General features: G+C 39.0%; 1 protein-coding gene across 11 annotated transcripts in view; it reads left to right on the top strand.

The window, feature by feature from the left end:
- The window catches only part of OSBPL8 (oxysterol binding protein like 8), an 83,861-nt gene that overhangs the window by 14,293 nt on the left and 51,549 nt on the right, over nt 1–18,019 (top strand). For 5 of the 11 annotated variants that reach the window (XM_059846879.1, XM_059846882.1, XM_059846888.1 and 2 more), the window contains one exon: nt 14,631–14,734. In XM_059846879.1, coding sequence (XP_059702862.1) covers nt 14,693–14,734 — 42 coding nt within the window. In that variant the 5' untranslated portion in view covers nt 14,631–14,692. Of the gene's footprint in view, nt 1–13,649; nt 13,790–14,394; nt 14,502–14,630; nt 14,735–18,019 lie in introns of those variants that run through there. The other 6 variants (XM_059846885.1, XM_059846890.1, XM_059846887.1 and 3 more) reach the window with 4 other exon arrangements.

Consider the following 18,019-nt stretch of genomic DNA (forward strand, 5'->3'; position numbering starts at 1 on the left):
AGAGCTGTAGCAGTAGAATATAGCATACTTTGCTTTTTTCAACTCCTGATAAAATTTTAGGAAGAGATGGAATTGGAAGTCAAAGCAATATGTATACTTGGATTCATGTTACTTATGTTTTCCAGGAGTGAGTGGTAGTTCATTCCTGTGAAGCTCATGCCATGCATGCCATGATGTGAACAGCCAGCTTCCAGACAGGAATGACTGCTTTTGGGGGGTTCTGCATGGAAAATGTGTTGCTGACAGACTAGACCTATATTTTAGCATGAAATTGAGATGTTTTCTGTGCAGGCAATTACTTTCTAAAAGTGCCTCAATTTCAAGTAAAGTGAATGTCACACAATCCAGATGTACACCTGCACTAGAACAGCACTTTGTAGTCAGAAATATGAGGTTACTATGGAAAACTTCATTTTTCTTCTGGTAATCTGAAACAAAATGTCTGAGTGTGCTCAAATCCCATACATGGGAGCAGTTTATTGTGCATCTCTGTTTGAAGGATGATTGCACCTGCGATAACTTAACATTTTTGTTTGACTGGCATTATGGTACATTTCTTTAGGCATCTGAGAAGGTTGCTTTTCAAATTAAAGCAGTTTGTATACCTTCTTACCGTGCGTGGTCTATTGTGGAAATGCCTGAAGATTGCTGAAGCACCCTTAGAGTGTGTTCCCGTATGGCAGTCCTTAGCTGCAGGTTAGGGCAGGGCGGTGAGCTCTGTGAAATACTGCCATCTACAGCACTGTCAAGGGTCACGGAACAGCAGCGAGAGAGCTCCCTGGAAGTTATAAGGCATGACATGTGACATGAAGATGATTCTGACTTTTTGCCACTTCAGAAAGCACCTGTTTTCAAAATGAAGAGCTAATTTAAACTTGTTGAAATACTGGAGCAGATGCCTGGTAAGCAGATAGATTGTGTATATTTAAAAATAAATGCTAAAAATTGGGAAGAAAAAGTAATTATTGCCACTCTGAACTCCAGTAGTGAATGAAGTTATAGTAAAATATAACACTGGAATATATCACTGGAAACAAAATTTTGGTGTTAAAACTGAGTAGTAACTGTAAAATGGTGCTCATCAGCTCAGATTCACTAGAAAATCAGAAATCACTTTACCTGCTTTTTCTTCTGTTGAAGTAAAGTTATGAGAAGAAACATGATCATCACAGAGTCACATGCACCTAAATTTCATAGCAAGTAGGCATGATTTTTTTTTTTTTTGTAAGAGGAAATATCTATGATGTGGGAAAGAAGTTAGAAAGAAAAAAGAGAATTCTAGCTCCTTCTGCCTGTCTAGTTGTTCTGCTGATTTCAAAATGGCAGACATAAAAAAGCAGGTTGGGTGACATAAATTATAAGTAGATTTCCTTGTTAGTAGGCAATCTAAAAGGCAGAATGAATGAGAGAGAGAGAAGTTAAGCTCTTTGAATGGGAACTGTATTGTGCAATTAATATCTGTTGTTAAAGATAGCATGAAAAGGCAAAATCATAAGTCGTAGCCCACCTAGATCATCTTTATCTTTTTTTCTCTGTGGCTGTTTTTTCTGTTAAACCTTCAATTTTGCCTTCATAGAGCTTAAATGTTTCAGGATCTTTATGAAGAATTGAAGAATTTTTCAGTTCTTGTTAAAATGTGATCTATTTACAGCTAACAGATCCTTGAAGGTGTCTAAGGAGACAATTGTGCTATGGTTTTTTGGTTGGTTTTTTTTTTTTTTTTAATTGAATGCTATTCTCCAGTCCCAAAGTAGACAGACTGCTTAGCATTTTAATTGGTTTTCAAGATGAATTCAGGTTTAATGTTCAAGGCCATGGACAGGGTTAGAAGGTTAATTATACTTATCAACATTTGGGAACAGTCAATTCTCATTGTATATGAAATGTTGGCATAGTGCTTTTCTCTTGAGGGGAAATTGCTTATTATTTCATGCTGTAACTGGAATGTTTGTGTGCTTGTCTTGGTTACGTGGTTTTGGTGGGTGTCTCAGTTAGTTTACAGTTTGGTGCTTATAAATGACTTTGAAATATCTAGCTGGCTATTCACTTTTAATCTGGATTTTATTCAGTTAATAGCACTCCTAGAGTTACAAGCCTTAATTTCATATTGCATGTCTGTTGCAGACAATTTAGATATGAAAAGCTGAAGTTGTGAATTTCACAGACTTTTTAGAAGCCATCATGGGAGTGTAAAACATGCCACTGTATTAAGAACTACTGGCATATGGTATGCTTTCTCAGGTTGTGATCATCAAAAAGAGATGCTAATCTTTCTTTGAATTCTGTTGAGGACTACAAAATAAAGGAACAAAGTTCTTTCTCATGTTAAAGATTATGTATGCCAAGCTGGTTTTTAGATTAGAGGCTCTGCATGCTTGTTGCTGTCATTAAAATCAGTTTTACTTGGGCTTTAGCTTTACAATTTTGGAAAAAAACCCCCAAACTAATAAATTTTCACTCTCCTACATGTTCATTATAAGATTTCTTGGACAAATCATAGTTTCTAAAAGTTAAAGACTCTAGTTGTAACTTCGCTGTAGGTGCTGAGGTTGACTGGTTTGTATCAGCTGTTTTTGGATACTTAGTGATCGATTGAAAGTGCTGGACACCAGGTTTCTCCAGTCACCCCTTTTAGCACTGCACATGGTTGGAAGCATGTGCTGGCACTTACTCTTGCAGGGAGTCTGAATGGGTACCTGCACTTTTCTTCCTTCTGACATCTCAGGGCAGTGTGTGAAAGTGAGCGTCAGAGAGGGAGGGTGCCCCAGGAGCACGCTCCTCCACTCTGGGAAGGTTGGGACGTGCATTTTTGCCCAGTTACAGATACTGAGCTATTGCTGCCTGGCTTAATTTACTTTGTGAAGCATGGAAATTAGTGCTTAGTTCTTTTCCTACACATTAGACTTGGAAATACACGTGTGAGCTGCCTTCAAGGGAATAAAATGTGTAACATTATACATAGAGGTGTAGTTAACTGCCTTGGCAGAGATACAGGGTATTGAATTGCTTTATGCTAGTATTATCTCGGTCGTTAAGCTTGTGTTATCTTGGTGTTGTGTGTGATTTTAAACATGAAAGTAATTTATGAAATGCTGTTAACTGATAATTCTTGTCAGTTTAGGGGACAATATTGGAATTTTGTAATGCTGTGAAAGGCAAGGATGTAAGTCTTTAAAAAAAGAAATACATTCCCTCTTGGAACTATTCTTTCCCTTATTTGTCATCAAAATAGCAATTGAATTTGTTTGAGCTTACAAGTACTGCATCCTTCCTTTCCAGCATTTGTGTCTGTCTTTTGCATTCCTGAACTATGTGATGGCTCTTGCCCCTTAACTACCTCCTCTAACTTGCTGATTATTGAGGGGCTGGAGAGGATGGTGGGGAAGCAGGATTCAAATTTCCTATCACACAGTCCTAGGGGATTGCACAGGTGAGAGGATTGTATTCATTTTAAATCAGGTGCTCAAGCTATCTGATGGCCTGATTAAACCATTTTAGGGGAAAGAGAATTCCCAATACTTGAGTAGACTGGGTGGAAGAGCAGGAGCAGGTTCCTTGTCCATTTAATATTTGTTTAGCCTTCAACACAACAATGCTTTGCTTAGGATGTAATTTTTTTCTCTCTGTTTTCTTCTCTGAAGCATTTCAAAGAACTTCCAAGGAAGTGTCAAGACTTTTTCCTGTCTGTGCTTATCACCACTCCCTGGTTGTCAAGGAACAGAACCCTTTATCCCAACTGTGACACGTTCTCAACTGATTGAAGCAGAAAAAATAGAATCTTCTATATTGGTCCCTGAAGCAGAACATTAAAAGTACCCTCATAATACGTGGTTCTCGCCATAAAAAGTCTTGGTGTCTCCTTGCAGTACTGGGAGCAAAAAGCATTCTGCTCTTCAGAAATGGGATAGTTTGGCAAATTAATATGTTTAAATTCTGCTCTTGGTGGCTGTCTGTAATGTTTCAAAGGCTTGACTTCGATTTTCATCTCTGTCAAAAATAATTTTTATGTAAGATGCTTGTTTGTTGCAAATAGTGTGAGCAGTGGCCTGACTTACATTAGGCAGTGATGTTGACCTGATTTCTGAGGGCTGTGAATTGCAGATAAGTTGTCACTTGATGATGCTTGTGATTTGCCAACAGCTGTTTGTTGTGGCAGGCCAGGTTCTTCTCATTGCCCAAAGAAATGTCACACAGGAGCTTGTAATTGGTTACATAGAAATGGGTAGGTAAAAGAGTTTTATTGTTAGGTCACTTGCCAAGTCTGCAATGGAATAATATTGTACAGTTCCTGTGGATATATTGTTTAAGTATTATTGGTTCTTCTATTAAACTAAAAACTATGCAAGATTGTTGCAGCAGTTCCAAATCAAAGTTGGTCAGCAGTTACTCAGTAGCTTCAGAAGACAAGCTTGGATGTTTGGTGCTAAAAGCATTAGTTCTTGTTGAGCCTGTATGAAGTCTATTTGTAATACTTTTCTCCTGTATTTAAAAAACCCCCCCAGAACAACAGTGAAAAACTCCCAAAAAACCTCCTACTTTCCTCCGTAGAATCCCCCCAAAAACCTCACAAACCATAAACAAACACAAATAAAAAAACAACCCTGCCAAAAATCCTATGAAAGGTCCTGAATTGTGATCAGGTCGAACAGCACTGACATCTAAAAAGTAAAGTTGGGTTCATCAGCTCGTTTTACTTTAGTGTTAGAGTGAAAAAAACCAAACTTGGCATAACCAATGGAAATCTAAATTAGACTTTCTAAAGCTTTTTAATAAACCATGATGTGTAAACCAGATACTATTGCTGCCTGTTTGAACCTGCGGCTGCTTTAAGTTAGAATTTCTAGGGTTTTTCCTATTGCAGTAGGCTACTCTGACCTTTTGTTCTTAAATTCTTCTACAGATATCCTGTATCTTGAACTTGTATAAACTACCTTTTAGCACTTGCCAAAAGAAATAAAGGCCATTTCTTATGTCATCAACTCTGTTTTATTATGAAGAAGAGACACTGCTGCTAAAATAAGAAAATTAAATTGTACATAAGAATAAACATAAGGTTCCTGTTTGAAATATCTGCATTTAAGCCTGCAGAAAGCCCATTTTTTACATAACTGTAAAAAACTCCCACACAACATAACTGTATTACAGCCAACACAGCTCAACTGAAACTTGTTTGTCTGATTTAAGACTTCTTTCATTTTTATTCTTGGAACTTGAATTGCTTTTTCTATTTTATTTATTTCAGGTTAGAGCAGAAATTAGGATTGTAGTTACTCTCTTAACTGAGTTCCTGTGAAGTGTATCCATGATGCTCATTTTAGAGGTAATCTCAGTTCTTACTTTGCTGAAACAGCCACTGGCATACAGAAAAGTGGTTCTGTACTGGTAGGGCTTTGGAAGATCTGACAGGGTGTCCTTTCAATAACTATAAGAGTTTAAAAGAGGCCCTAAGGTCTCTTTCACCCTTGAAAATAGGTTGGGCATTCCTTTCAGTTCTCAGTGGTGGCAAAATACATAGTGCGAAGGAAAGACTACAAACCTAGTAGAATTGCCATTAGAAAATTGGTCTTTGCACTGGCTCAGCTTTGGAGGTATATTATTCATTTAATGGAAAATCTTATGGATTCATTTGGGAAGTTGGCTGCAATAGCACCTGCTGTGGCAGTGAGCTGTCTGTGTGTTGGTGCCTGTTTGGTCAAGCAAAATCACTGCAGCCTCTGAGATACAGAAACTGTGGTAGTTTAAGCTCATGTTTTTACTTCATTTGCAGTAGGTAAGAAGCATTCACCTAGTCACATTTAGCTTAGCTAGCAGTTAATAATTCATTGATCTGTAATAGTATGATTACTTGTAATCATTTATAAATACTCTCAGAATAGCTTTCTGAAACTTCATTCCTTATGGAGTAGATTGTATTCTTGACCTGCAGATGAGACTTAAAATATTTCTGTATCGATGATCTCATAACTAAAATGTCTAGATACATCATAAAGTAGACTTTTAAGATCCTCTTATTGATGCTTTTTCTGCACAATGAATTAATTCTCATATTCTTTATATGTTTTTCATAGTCTTGTGTTTTGTTTTGGAAAGTTCATGCAGAAGACATCCAGGTCTATTTGCTCTTGCAGGAGGGCAACTGATTCCGTTTTGGCATCAGCATCAGAAGGATTTGTTCTGCCACCTATCCATCTTGTCTGTGGAAACATCTCTGCTGACTCATCTCACTTTTTCATTTCAAAAAAAACCCTAACAACAACATTGCTTTTCCTTTTGCCTTGGCATGATTCCCTTCATTTCCTGAAGTAGTTTGCAGTTGGTGTTGGGGGAGTCTGTAGCTGTAACAGTGTGTGCTTACCCAGGCTGTTTTGCTTGAAGTGCAGGTGAGTGAAGAGGTGTCCCTCAGCTGTTCCTCACCCCTGCAGTGCCAGGCCTGCAGAAGTCCCATGACCAAGCCCAGACTAAATGATTCACATTTTGTGGGTGTCTGTTTAAAATCATTTTTGCAATAGTGGGGATTCCTCTTGACAGGAGAAGGTTAGGGAGCACCTACACAGACAGGTCCACAGGCAGTTCAGAAAAACCTCAAAACCTCAGCCACAGTGGGGAAAGAGGTGGTAAGGACCAGGTGTGGAGGACTGGTAATCTCCTAATCCCTTCCAGCTGTCTCTAGCAGAGTGTGTCACACTGCCTCTTCATACAGCTGCCAAAATGGGAGATGAGAAAGAGTACCATGTGAGAGACTATTGTTAGTAACTTTACAGATGTGGAAGAAAATCAGAGGATGGAGTTCTGAAAGGAATATTGTTTGCCATTGTCTCTAACCACTTAGTTTTAGTCCATCTTTTTTTCCTCAAAATCAAAACTGTCATTGGCCAATTTAACCTTGTATGGTTGTGTATGATGCCCACTTAGTTGTTTTGATGGTTAGTACTGTAGCAAAGTAACAAAAAAAAGTATGTAAAAATACAATGCTAGATTTGGTGTTGTAAGGTTTGAATAAATCTTCTTTGCCTACTTCACAAGGAAACAAAAAAAAAATCATCTGAATGTTTTATGAAGCTTCATAGGTTCTCTCTTAAATGAACAAAATCAATGGTTTATTGCCTCTCTTATTTTTATGCTCCAAAGTTAGACTGAGCCCTAGGTAAAAATGGCTCGTAGAGGTGAACTGTAGGTGAACTTTAATGTTTCAGGTAACTAGAACACCTTTAAGTGAAGAAATAGACATTTTACCATTAAGACCAGCAACTCATTTGAGTCATGGGAACAGTCTTGCACATTCCTTATCATTAAGACCTGGATAAGTTTGGGAGCTTTGGAGCATATTTCAATGGCAAAGGGCTCCAGAACCCTAGGAACTTGAGCTTTTAGAGAGAATGTTGGGATTTAGTACCTGTGTGTGACTTTTACCATATCTTCTGTATGCCTTCATTTTTTTTCAGGACTAGTTTGTTTGTGGAACCCGGTTAAAGGTAGTAATTATTGAAGTTGCAGTGGGTATTCAGAAGTTCTGTTATGCTTTCCTTGGCCTTCATTGCCATCTAACTCTCTCAAAAGATAGCTGAGGTATCTGGACTATGCCAGGTTTTTTCCAGATGAGAGATGTTTTCAAGTCCTGTTCTTAAACATTTCGGCTTTCCTGTTTATTTTGGGTTTCTTTTTTGGTGGTTTGGTATTTGATTTTTTTTTTTCCCCTTCTGAAAACAGCAATACAGAAACAGAGGAAACAGCTTGCTCTGCATGTGGACTGTTTATTCAGGAAATGAGAAGGCAGGTGATGAAACTCAGGGTGGAAGGAAGTGTTTCATAAGGGTAGATTTGGTGGGTGATAGCTTTAAGTGATCACAGTGTACTTGGGGAACTTGAGGCAGTTGTTGATTCTGCTGTGTTTATATTTGTAGCAGACTTTTGAGCATTCAGACGTTGCAATTCAGAGTTAATGTAACTATGCAGTTTGTCATCTATGACTTCTATCTAATTCCTGGTTTTGTCAAGCTCTCCTGTTTGGACTGACTTAACAGTAGTAGGAATTGAACCTAGAGATTTTCTCAGCTCTCAGATTTCTTTTCTAGAATTGCAGAATACAACCAGTTCCTAATTCTACCAAGTTCTTGTTAGTTAAGAATGTTAGAGAGTCGAGAAACTTGTGATTTCTTTGTTTACCAGATCTTTTACTGGTTTTTTTTTTTTTTTTTTTGATCCTGTTGCCTCTCCTCCATTTTTACTAGTAACTTTGCTTCAGTTTCTGCTTTCTTGGAACTGATCTCAACAAACACAGGGTACTTGGCCTGCAGTGGCACTGTGTCATGTGCAAGAAGCTGGCCTGATCTGTAGCCTGATAGTGAAGTGTACTTGGTGTGCAGACTTGTTAGCTGAGAAAGAGGATCTGTGGCCTTGTGCTACAACCAGAAGGCTTCTCTTCCTCTGGTGCACTGTATTCAAAGAGCCTTGAGAGTAAGGCAGACTACCTCAATGACCTTCTGTGCTATTGCTGCTCCCCTGCTGCATGGAGCAAAGTGAAAGTGCCTTCAGCAGTCATAGGACAGCCTGAAAGACACTTCGATTTTTTGAGGGCCTTGGTTTGATCACCCTAGTTAGATTTAGGGTACAGATTTCCTTTAATCTCTTGAAACTGATCCTATACCTGTTACGAGGTATAGCTAGCTATAACTGTTATAGTTACATCTTAATATATAGGAAACTTGTTCTTTTTGGTTTGTTTTAGCACTTAGATATCTTTGTCAAGATTGTTACCTTAAACTTCCTTGTGGACCTTCTAGAACTGCCTACCTGGAGTTCACGTGGTTATCCTGACAGATAGCTGAACATGAGTCAGGAACATCCCCTTGCCATAAAGAAGATGCATGGTGCTCCTGACTGCTTTAGAGAAAGCATTGCCAGCAGGTTGAGAATAGCGATCCTTCCTCTCTGCTCAGCACTGGGCTGTGGGGTACAGTTCTGGGCTCCTGAGTACAAGGGGGATGTGGATGTACTGGAAAGAGTCCAATGAAGGGCTGTGAAGATGATCAAAGGCCTGGATCATCTCTTGTGTGAGGAAAGGCTGGAAGAGTTGGGTCTGTTTAGACTGGAGAAGAGAAGGCTCAGGGTGAACTCATCAATATGTAGAAATACCTGAAGGGAGGGTGTAGAGGTCACAGATACAGGTTCTTTCCAGTGGTGCTCAGTGGTGATACAAGAGGCAGTGGGCACAAACAGAAACACAGGGAGTTCCATCCCAGCACCAGTAACACTTTTTGACTTGGAAGGGTGACCAAGCACTGGCACAGGTTGGCCAGGGTGTTTATGTAGTCCTCATCCTTGGAGATATTCCAAAGCTGTCTAGACATCCTTCTGCAAAGGGGGAACTTGGGCAAGATGACCTTCAGAGGTCTTTTCCTAACCTGGACCATTCTCTGATTTCCTGTGGAATAGCCTTTCTTTGGTGCTGTTGTGACTCTGCTTTCCAGCAAGGACCTAGGTGGGTTTTTATCCTTCTTGACATCAATGCAAACAGCTAGTTTTCTTTTCTCCTAGTGTGCCTTGCCTTTGCTTGCTGCCACATTGATCCTTAAAGTCAATGTATTGTTATACTTGTGTCATCTTAAAAAAAAAAAATTACTATATATTCTTATCTGATACTAATCTTGTGCAATTTAAATGCTTCTACTTCTTTTAGGCTTTAGGGAAAGAAGGCAGGCATCCAGCAGAGCTTAGGTCAGTCTGGAGGTCAGAGCCCAGGAGAGCACTTCCCCTCTGGAAAGGCTGGGTCAGGAGGCAGCAGCCAGTGGCAGGGCACAGTGAGGCTGGGCTCGCCCTGAGGTTTGGTGCTGGAGTGCAGGAGGGTTCTGTGATACTGTAACGGGTCACAAAACAGTACTGCAGTGCGCCTGCCTGGTCTAAGGACCCTAGGTGGTGCTCCTTAGGAAGATAGCTAAAACCTGCCTCTATAATGCACTGTGCAGGTGTTCAAGTAACTTGGTCATTGACTAAAAATTCAAGGGTCATCTCTACCACTTGCACTTTGTGGCTGCACCTTGGCTGAAATTCAGGAATTTGTGTGGGGACAGTGGAGACTCTTGATGAAACTCTCCAGATTTAGTGAAGTGTTTGAATTGAAGTTAATCTTGTGTGGGAGAAGGGGAGGAATTGGATTTGTGAATTGGATTATAATTTAATGTTATAAATATACCACCAGTAGGGTATTACTGCCACAGTGTCAGGGCTAAACTCTCTTCTGCCTAGAACAAATATCATATTTGGTGATGAGCTCTTGTTATGCTGGCAGAAAAAGGGCCTTGCATTGCCTAGTAACCCCTTTATCTAGTTAAACATACCCTGCAATAAAAGTTTATGTAATCTGGTTAACACAGAGAATGTAAGTCAATGCAGAACACTGCCATATCCACTTCACTGATCTCTACAGGACTGAACAAAAGCTTGCTACCACTGTTTCTCTCATGGTCAAGGCACCTAAGTTGTTCCGCTTTTGATCTGTGGTTTGTGTAGCTATATCTAAGAGAATATTGGGTAACAGCATAGTACTGAGACATCCAATTTATGGCTTTTGAAATTATTTTTTTAATGATGGGAGTTGTCTTCTTACCTCTTCCCATAGGACTTTTCAGCATGCATGTGTGTCGATAGTTAGAAAAGATCCTGTTCATGCAGAGAAGTAGCTTTCATTGATGCATATTTTTCTTTCCTTCTGTGGGAGACCCAAGGAGAATTTTCCTATTCTCAAGGTCCAATGAACTGAAAACCAAATTATTACAAAAACTACCAATAACTGAAGCAATCTGTTAAAACCATGGAACCCCAGAATGGTTTGGGTTGGAAAGGCCTTTAAAGATGATCTAGCTCCAATCTCCCTGCCATGGACAGGGATATCTTTCACTAGACCAGGCTGCTCAAAGCCCCATCCAACCTGGCCTTGAACATTTCCAGGGATGGGGCATCCACAGCTTCTCTGGGCAGTGTTGCAGTGCCTCACCACCCCCACAGTAAACAATTTCTTTTTAATATCTAATATCAAATATAAACATTGTGAAAGTGAAGTAGATCTGTGAATGACCTCGTGGACTGACCTGCTGACCACGCTTCTTTTGATGCAGCCCAGGATACATTGTCTTTTGGGCTGCCAGCAGATGTTGCTGAGTCGTCTAGTTTTCATCCACCAGTATCCCCAATACTCAACCCATTCTCAACCCATTCTCCACCCAGCCTTGGGTATTTGTGCTTGCAAGTGTTTGTCCTGGGGATAGCCCCAGCTCAGGTACAGGACCTTGCACCTGGCCTTGCTGAAGTGATGTCCTGAGGTTCACACAGACCCAACTCTGAAGTGTGCCAAGGTCCTCTGGATGGCACCACTTCCCTCCAGCTTGTCAGCTGCACCACACAGTTTGGTGTCATCAGCAAAAATAAGATGGACTACAAGTGTTAACAGGACAGGTTATGGATTGTGTGATAAGAGGAAAACATTTCCCTTCTGCTTTGAAGATGCGTTATTGACTTGTTCAACTTTCTTCACAGTTGGAGAGAAAGAGCTTATTTTGTGGCAGGATTTGTCTGATTGGTACAGTGCTCTAAAGGAAGTAATACCTTTGTGTGTGCCTGATTGTATCCAATGTTTGTAAAGGAAAAATAGCTGGCTAGCTGGCTGCCATTATAGAGTTATTTTCAAATAATTTCATTTTGTGTGTACCCTCCTGAACACTTAAACTTTTAAGAATTAAGATTGTGAAGGAGCATTTGTTAATTAAAACCTCAAGCTGACCAAACTGCAAACACTTGTGAATGTAACAGAGAGCAGCAAAAGCATGTCATGAACATTCCCCAAAAGCTAGAAAAACCCTTAGATCAATAAAATGATACATTTGGAGTTGTGTCTTCAAATCTAATGGTTGGACTAGCTAAAGTAGAAAAGGCCCTTCATAGTAACCTGGTTGCATTTACAAATAAGAAAATTCCCCTTCCCTGCATTGGTTAGAAAATTGTTTCAAAGCCTTGGGGCTCAGATGGTTACAAGTATTTTGTAATTTTCAAAATAAGTCTGTTCTCCAATTTCATACTTACTTGACTCTTTGGCAGTATCATTTTGCTGAGAGAGCCCTTTTCCTTCCTTTGTATTTATTTTGGCATATAACAGAAGCAATATTGTTCACTTTCAGCCTTCATTTTGCCAAGAAAAATAAGGCAAGCTGGCTGTCTACTCATAAGCTAAACAGCTTGGGGGAAGGTAGTCCTTAACCATTTCTGCACCTGCTTTACTGTTTAAACAGCAGCAGGTAGGATTTTTTCCTTCTTTTTCCCAGAAAACTTTTCTGCAGCCTTTAGGAGCATGCTGCATTGAGTCTTTGGGACCACAAGTGATCATGAATGCTAAGAATTGGACCATAGGGTACCTGTCTGATGATGCTGCTCATGAGATGGAGATAAGGAAGGCTGTTATCATGTGAGCAGAATAAACCAGGAGCATTGACAAGAAAAATAAAGAGTTAAAAATGTTAAATATAAAAATGGGTTAAAAGTGTTTTAGGCTGAATGTTCCTGTCGGCAAAGATCTGTTCATTCTGATAACTTGAGTATGGTTACAAGTTTGTGTGACTAAAAAAAGCTGAAAACCTGCTTTAAATAGCAGTGCTCGCATCTGTTTGTAATGCCACTCATTTTTCATCCTGTTTAAAAGAGTTTGGTGTTTCTGCAAATTGAATATGCGTGCAGTCTGGTGTTGCTGAATTTCCTACTAATAAGAGAACCTAAAATGGGTGTGTGGGGGAGAGATGACAAGTACAGACATCAGAAATCATCACCCAGGTCTGCATCTCATGTTTGGGTGTGGAAGGTAAGGGTCACAGTGCCTGCTGCTCTGGGAAACAGAGCTTTAAGGGGAATTCCTCTTTCTGTGGTAATGGCATCTTTCCTTTTATTAATGCAAATTAATAACTTGTAGTCATCTCCTTTCAGATGTCTAGTGTTTGTAATTCACGTGAGAGCACCGTGCTTCCCAATTATGTGCCACCTCAGTTAATCACTCAGGCGCTTGAGCAAGGTCCTCCTCAGTTCATTGGACTAAGTCATAGAAAACTTCTGACTTTGTAGTTTTGTTAAACTATTTTTTAATGGTTCCTTTTGTGGTTTACTGGCATATGTTATAGTAATTATCTAGACTGTATTAATACTGTATGTTTTTTCCTGAGGGAAAATTCTAACTTGCTTTACATAATACAAACCCAAAAGCCAATTATAATAAAACATGGAAAGCAGTAGAATAAATGGTTGTTCTTTTTAGTGAGATTTGTTTTCATGAGTGTCTGTTTCCTGACACAGACTTTGAACCAGAAGCTCCTGTGCACTCTGGTTATCTGTTTGCCTTTCTCCCGTCCTCCTGCATTCAGGATGTTCCTCAGGTTCCTTGCAGGGACTGTGATGTGTCTTCCCACCTCACTATGCTGTCTTCTGTTAATCTGTTTTTTACTAAAATTTGTCATTACCTTGATGCATAGACTAAGCACAATATGCAAACATAATAGAGTTTTAAAAAAAATCACCATCTCCGTGCTACCCCTGCTCTTGCACAAGTGTTGGTTTAGCAATTGAGCTTGTAATTTAGCTGCTTCCTGCCCTCTCACCCCACCCAAGACAAAAGGAAAGCAGAAAATTGTCCTTGGGCTAATTCTCTGCTGAAGCACTTGCTGTGGCTGGCGGGAAGAGCAGAGTGAGCACGGCTCTGGGGAGGGTGGGAGCACAGGGTTTTGTCCCTGCACGATGCCCACTGCCCTGTCCTGAACAGGTAAGCACAGCCCCCTCATCCCCTGCTGTCCTGTTGGATGGAGGTCCTGGACAGAGACAGAGCTGTGGGCTGTAGCTGGACACTTCAGCAGGCATCCCAGTCTGATCTGCACCTCTGCTGAAACTTGCTTAACAAATCAATGGTTAAAGGACTTCTTTTCCATCAAGTTTTTCTTGATTCCAGGGTGTGTGCTTGTCTCGCTAATGACTATAAATATGCTGTGAATACTAAGATTCATTGTAGGTTTCATTCTCTTGCAAAAAAAGGTAAATAGGAAATGCCTAGAGAATGAGGCGTTGCTTTCTCGCTGTGTGCGGTGACTCCCAGAGGAGTGCCTGCTGTGCCACAGAAGGTGCTGGCTTGCACATATTATTTAATTTTTGTGTTTTGGTTCTGCAAAGCAATACATGGCTGTTTCTGGAGTTATGCTGGGAAGACCTCAACTCCGGCTGCTCCAGAATAGCTTTGTTTTGTACCCAAACAGTTGGTGTGCACATGCCTGTAGGGGGGAGCGGTGTGCTGCTGGGAACTCTGGAACAACGGGAAGTACAGGGCAAAGCCTGTGGGTTTCTTTTTTTTTGCGTAACTCTTCCTTATTTGTAGAAGTAAGTGCTTGTCTCTGTGAGTACTTTTTGTTATGGTCATTTTATCTGAAACTATTCTCTCCATTCCGAAGCTGATTTCTCTGGGTTAAATGTTCAGGTTTTGCAAGGTACTGTAAAACGCAGGGGTTGTTACCATGTGAGACTATTTAGCCTCTCAAAATGGAGGAGAAAGTGTGGCTGTCTACTGGATTTCAGCCCTTGGAATTAAATTATTCCATTTTTCTTTTCTTCTCTAGGATCTTGAGTAGCAGGATGGAAGAACTCTAACTGATAGAGGCAGAGAACAGGCCCTCTCAACATGGAGAACGTTCCGGTTGATGGGGAGCTGGATAGAAATTCAGTGAGTAACTTAAGTGTGCCTTTGTGCAATGAGATGAATGTGAAGATGCTTTTGTAGGGAGAGGGTTAAATGGCCTGAATCTGTTCCCTTTTGCTTTGAATTGATACTTTTCTGGTGAATGCATTTGGAATATTATGTAGTATCATGTATCATTTACTAGATTCTCATGGCAGGAGGGCTGAGTGTCAAAAAACTTTTAGACTTCGGATTTGATTTTTGGATTTTGTCTCGGAGTCCCAAACGAAAAAGGTGTTCCTTTCAGTCTAAGTGGCACTTGGCTAGTTAGTGACTATGAACAATAGAAAAAATAATGTAGTTCTTGGTGGAATGAGGAGCAGAAAAGACAGAAGAAAGTGATAATTGAATGTTACCAGAGTAATCTGAGATGTAAGAGTTGATAATGTGTACTGATTATAAAATTTCTGAGGCAATGAAGCTCTTTCTAATCACAATTTAAAAATTGTGGAAAGAAAGGCTAGTGTGTACTATAGAGCTTCATCATTATCATCATAAATGTTGAAATTATTTAAGAGTTTAGTTTTTCCACAAGCTGTGTCATGTAGAAGTACTTTAACAGCTGAAGAAGGAAATGTTTTATAGTTTCCAAAGCACTGCCTCCCAAAGGCAAAATAGGAAGTGTTTTTCTGTAACTGAGGTGACAGTCAAATTTAACACCTCATTACTGACCAACTTTATTTGTGATACTCAACTACTACATGGAGCTATTAACTTGATCCAGTGTTTTATTACTGTTTTTATCTTAAGTGGTGAGTTTGGAGACAAACTGTTTTGCAGTGTGTTAAGAAAATTCTTGGCTTTTTTCTGTAATAAACAAATTCATTGGTTTGCTGGGTGGCCCATGCATTTATGTCCCAGATGCAGCATACTTAGGAGTATCAACTGCCAACTGTGCAGTAGGGTATTTTCAGTTTTTAAAAATATGCTGTCAGTTCAGTTACTGTGCTCCTTGTTTCCTCAAAATATATAAAAATGTACCAGTTTACAAAACACTTTAAAGTAATGTAAGATATGCTACTTTTCTTTTTGTGACATTCCTTCAGAATAGCATGATCTTAAGAAGGTACCTCAAAATGAGTCTGTTTTACCAAGACTGATTTGGAAGAATGCTAAGTGTAAGGATAGAGTGCCTTTCATCCTATGTGCTTCTGAAGTGTCATCTCAGAATAATTTTTTTTTTAACTGATGGTGTATTGTAATAGGCCACTCTAAGCATTTCTTATGAAAATATCAACCAGTGGGGTAATTGTCTGTCTAAACTGCAGTTACAATGTCAAGTTTTGTGTGTTGCACTACAGGTGTTAAAAACATTTTTGAAAGCTTATTTGGTAGTCTAATAAACAGCCTAGAGTATATCATAGTAAATGAAGTGAAAATTAAATATTAAAAATACCATATGTATTTTAAGAGAGATTGACCCAGTAGTTTTGAAGACCTTTAGTCAATGCAAATCCTGACACTTCCCAAAAACTTAATATTTTTTGAAATAATGTTTAAAATTTTCCAGTATTCCAGACTTTTAGGTGCAATCTGTTTGTTTGGGTTTTTTCTTTTTTTAAATTTGCATTGTCATGATAAAATTAATGAAACACATGTGTTGTAATGTGGATAAGGAATACTGAGCAAAATTTTTCTCCACTTTTAAGTCCTCTGGGATGTTTCTAGGAGGTATCTGAAAAAACCTTTTTTAGAGGTGTCAGCTTTCTAATTTGCTTTTTTAGCTGGCTTAATAAAGAACAAAAGATGAGGAGATCACAGGCCTTAATGCTGTGCTTTTTCCTTTCCAGAATCAGTATACAGAGGAAAGTCTCATATTAAATTTTCTTCCTGTCTAACAATTAGGTTGATACGTACTGAATATAAATTTGAAGACAAAGGCTGTGACAGCTCAGCAAACTATTTTTGTAGTCTGACACCATTAAAACAGTGCAAAATAACAGATGCTCTGAGTTCTTGTTTGAGAGCAGTTTTTGTCTACTTTTCTATAAAATAATAATTAAATCAAGTCTCACTTCACCAGAACTCAGAACATGGAAATTTATGGTATAAACCTTTCTTTTCTGAAATATTTTTTTTTTGCAATTTTAGTCACTTCTAATTTTTGCTGAGACATACATTTAATAAATAATTTGCCTGTGATAGAACTTGTGCAGTCAGTATCAGTCCTTGTAACAGTAACAGACATAAAAGTACCTTTTTTCCTTGAAGCATTGAATCATTTTTATTGATCAGATTTGTAGGTTGGGTCAGTGGTCCTGAATCTAATCTAACTGGATTAATTTCAATGCTTTACACCTATCAGAGACTGCCTTCAGGGACAATCTGTCTTCAGCAACGTGAAAACTCAAACTTGGCTTTAGAATGTTCATTTAAACTATTAAAAATTTAGCTGTATTTGATTTGATTGTAAAAACATTTTTTGATTGTAAAAACATTTTTTTAAAAAACCTTCTGCGATAAGAGATTCACATATGCTAGTGTGACATGCTTTTGCTTTTACCCTAATATTCAACAGGAAAATGATTTTGTTTTTCAGAAGAACTTAGCAGATATAACTTAAAGTTTAGCAGCAGTTGTTATAAGCTTTATTTCTGAGAAATGAGCATCTACAAATACTGCTCTTTTGAAGCACGTAAGCTGCCTTTGTATAAAAACAATTACAGCTGCTGTCTCATGTGATGCTTTATATTGCTGGATTTATAGTGCTGGTTTTACTCCTAAGTCTTAGTCAAAACCTTTACTGGGAGGAGGACTAGGCTTCATGTATTTTGGTAGCAAAATTTTAAAGTAATTGTGCCTCTGTAGAAATGAAATCAATCATGTAGTGTTGAGGACAAGCCAGAGGACTTGTTCTGTAATCAAAGTCATCAATTATATAATGTGAAAATAAGGCTAGATTGTGCCTCTGGGAATATGTGTATGTTTCTCTTAATTTTGTCGATTTAGAATAAGAATTGTGGGTGGTGATGGACAGGAATGTCCTGAGCGCACTCTTTTCAGAGAAAACCCTGAAGTAGTAAAATGGTCGTGTTTTGTTCCCCTAGTTATTTGGAACCCCAGTCTGCAGTAATATGAATTGCAGGTGATAGAGGTGCAACAGGCCATTGGAAAATGAAAAGGTCTTTTTGGCCAAAACAGTCTCATTGCAGTGCCTTAACATCTGGCACCAATGATTAGAAATATACATTCTGCAGGTTTTAGGTAAATACACAGACCCAAGTAACTGATGAAGAGAGGGGCTTGGCCAGCAACAGAGGGAGTTGGGTG

The sequence above is a fragment of the Haemorhous mexicanus genome, chromosome 5 (assembly GCF_027477595.1).
Source record: "Haemorhous mexicanus isolate bHaeMex1 chromosome 5, bHaeMex1.pri, whole genome shotgun sequence".
Lineage (NCBI taxonomy): Eukaryota > Metazoa > Chordata > Aves > Passeriformes > Fringillidae > Haemorhous > Haemorhous mexicanus.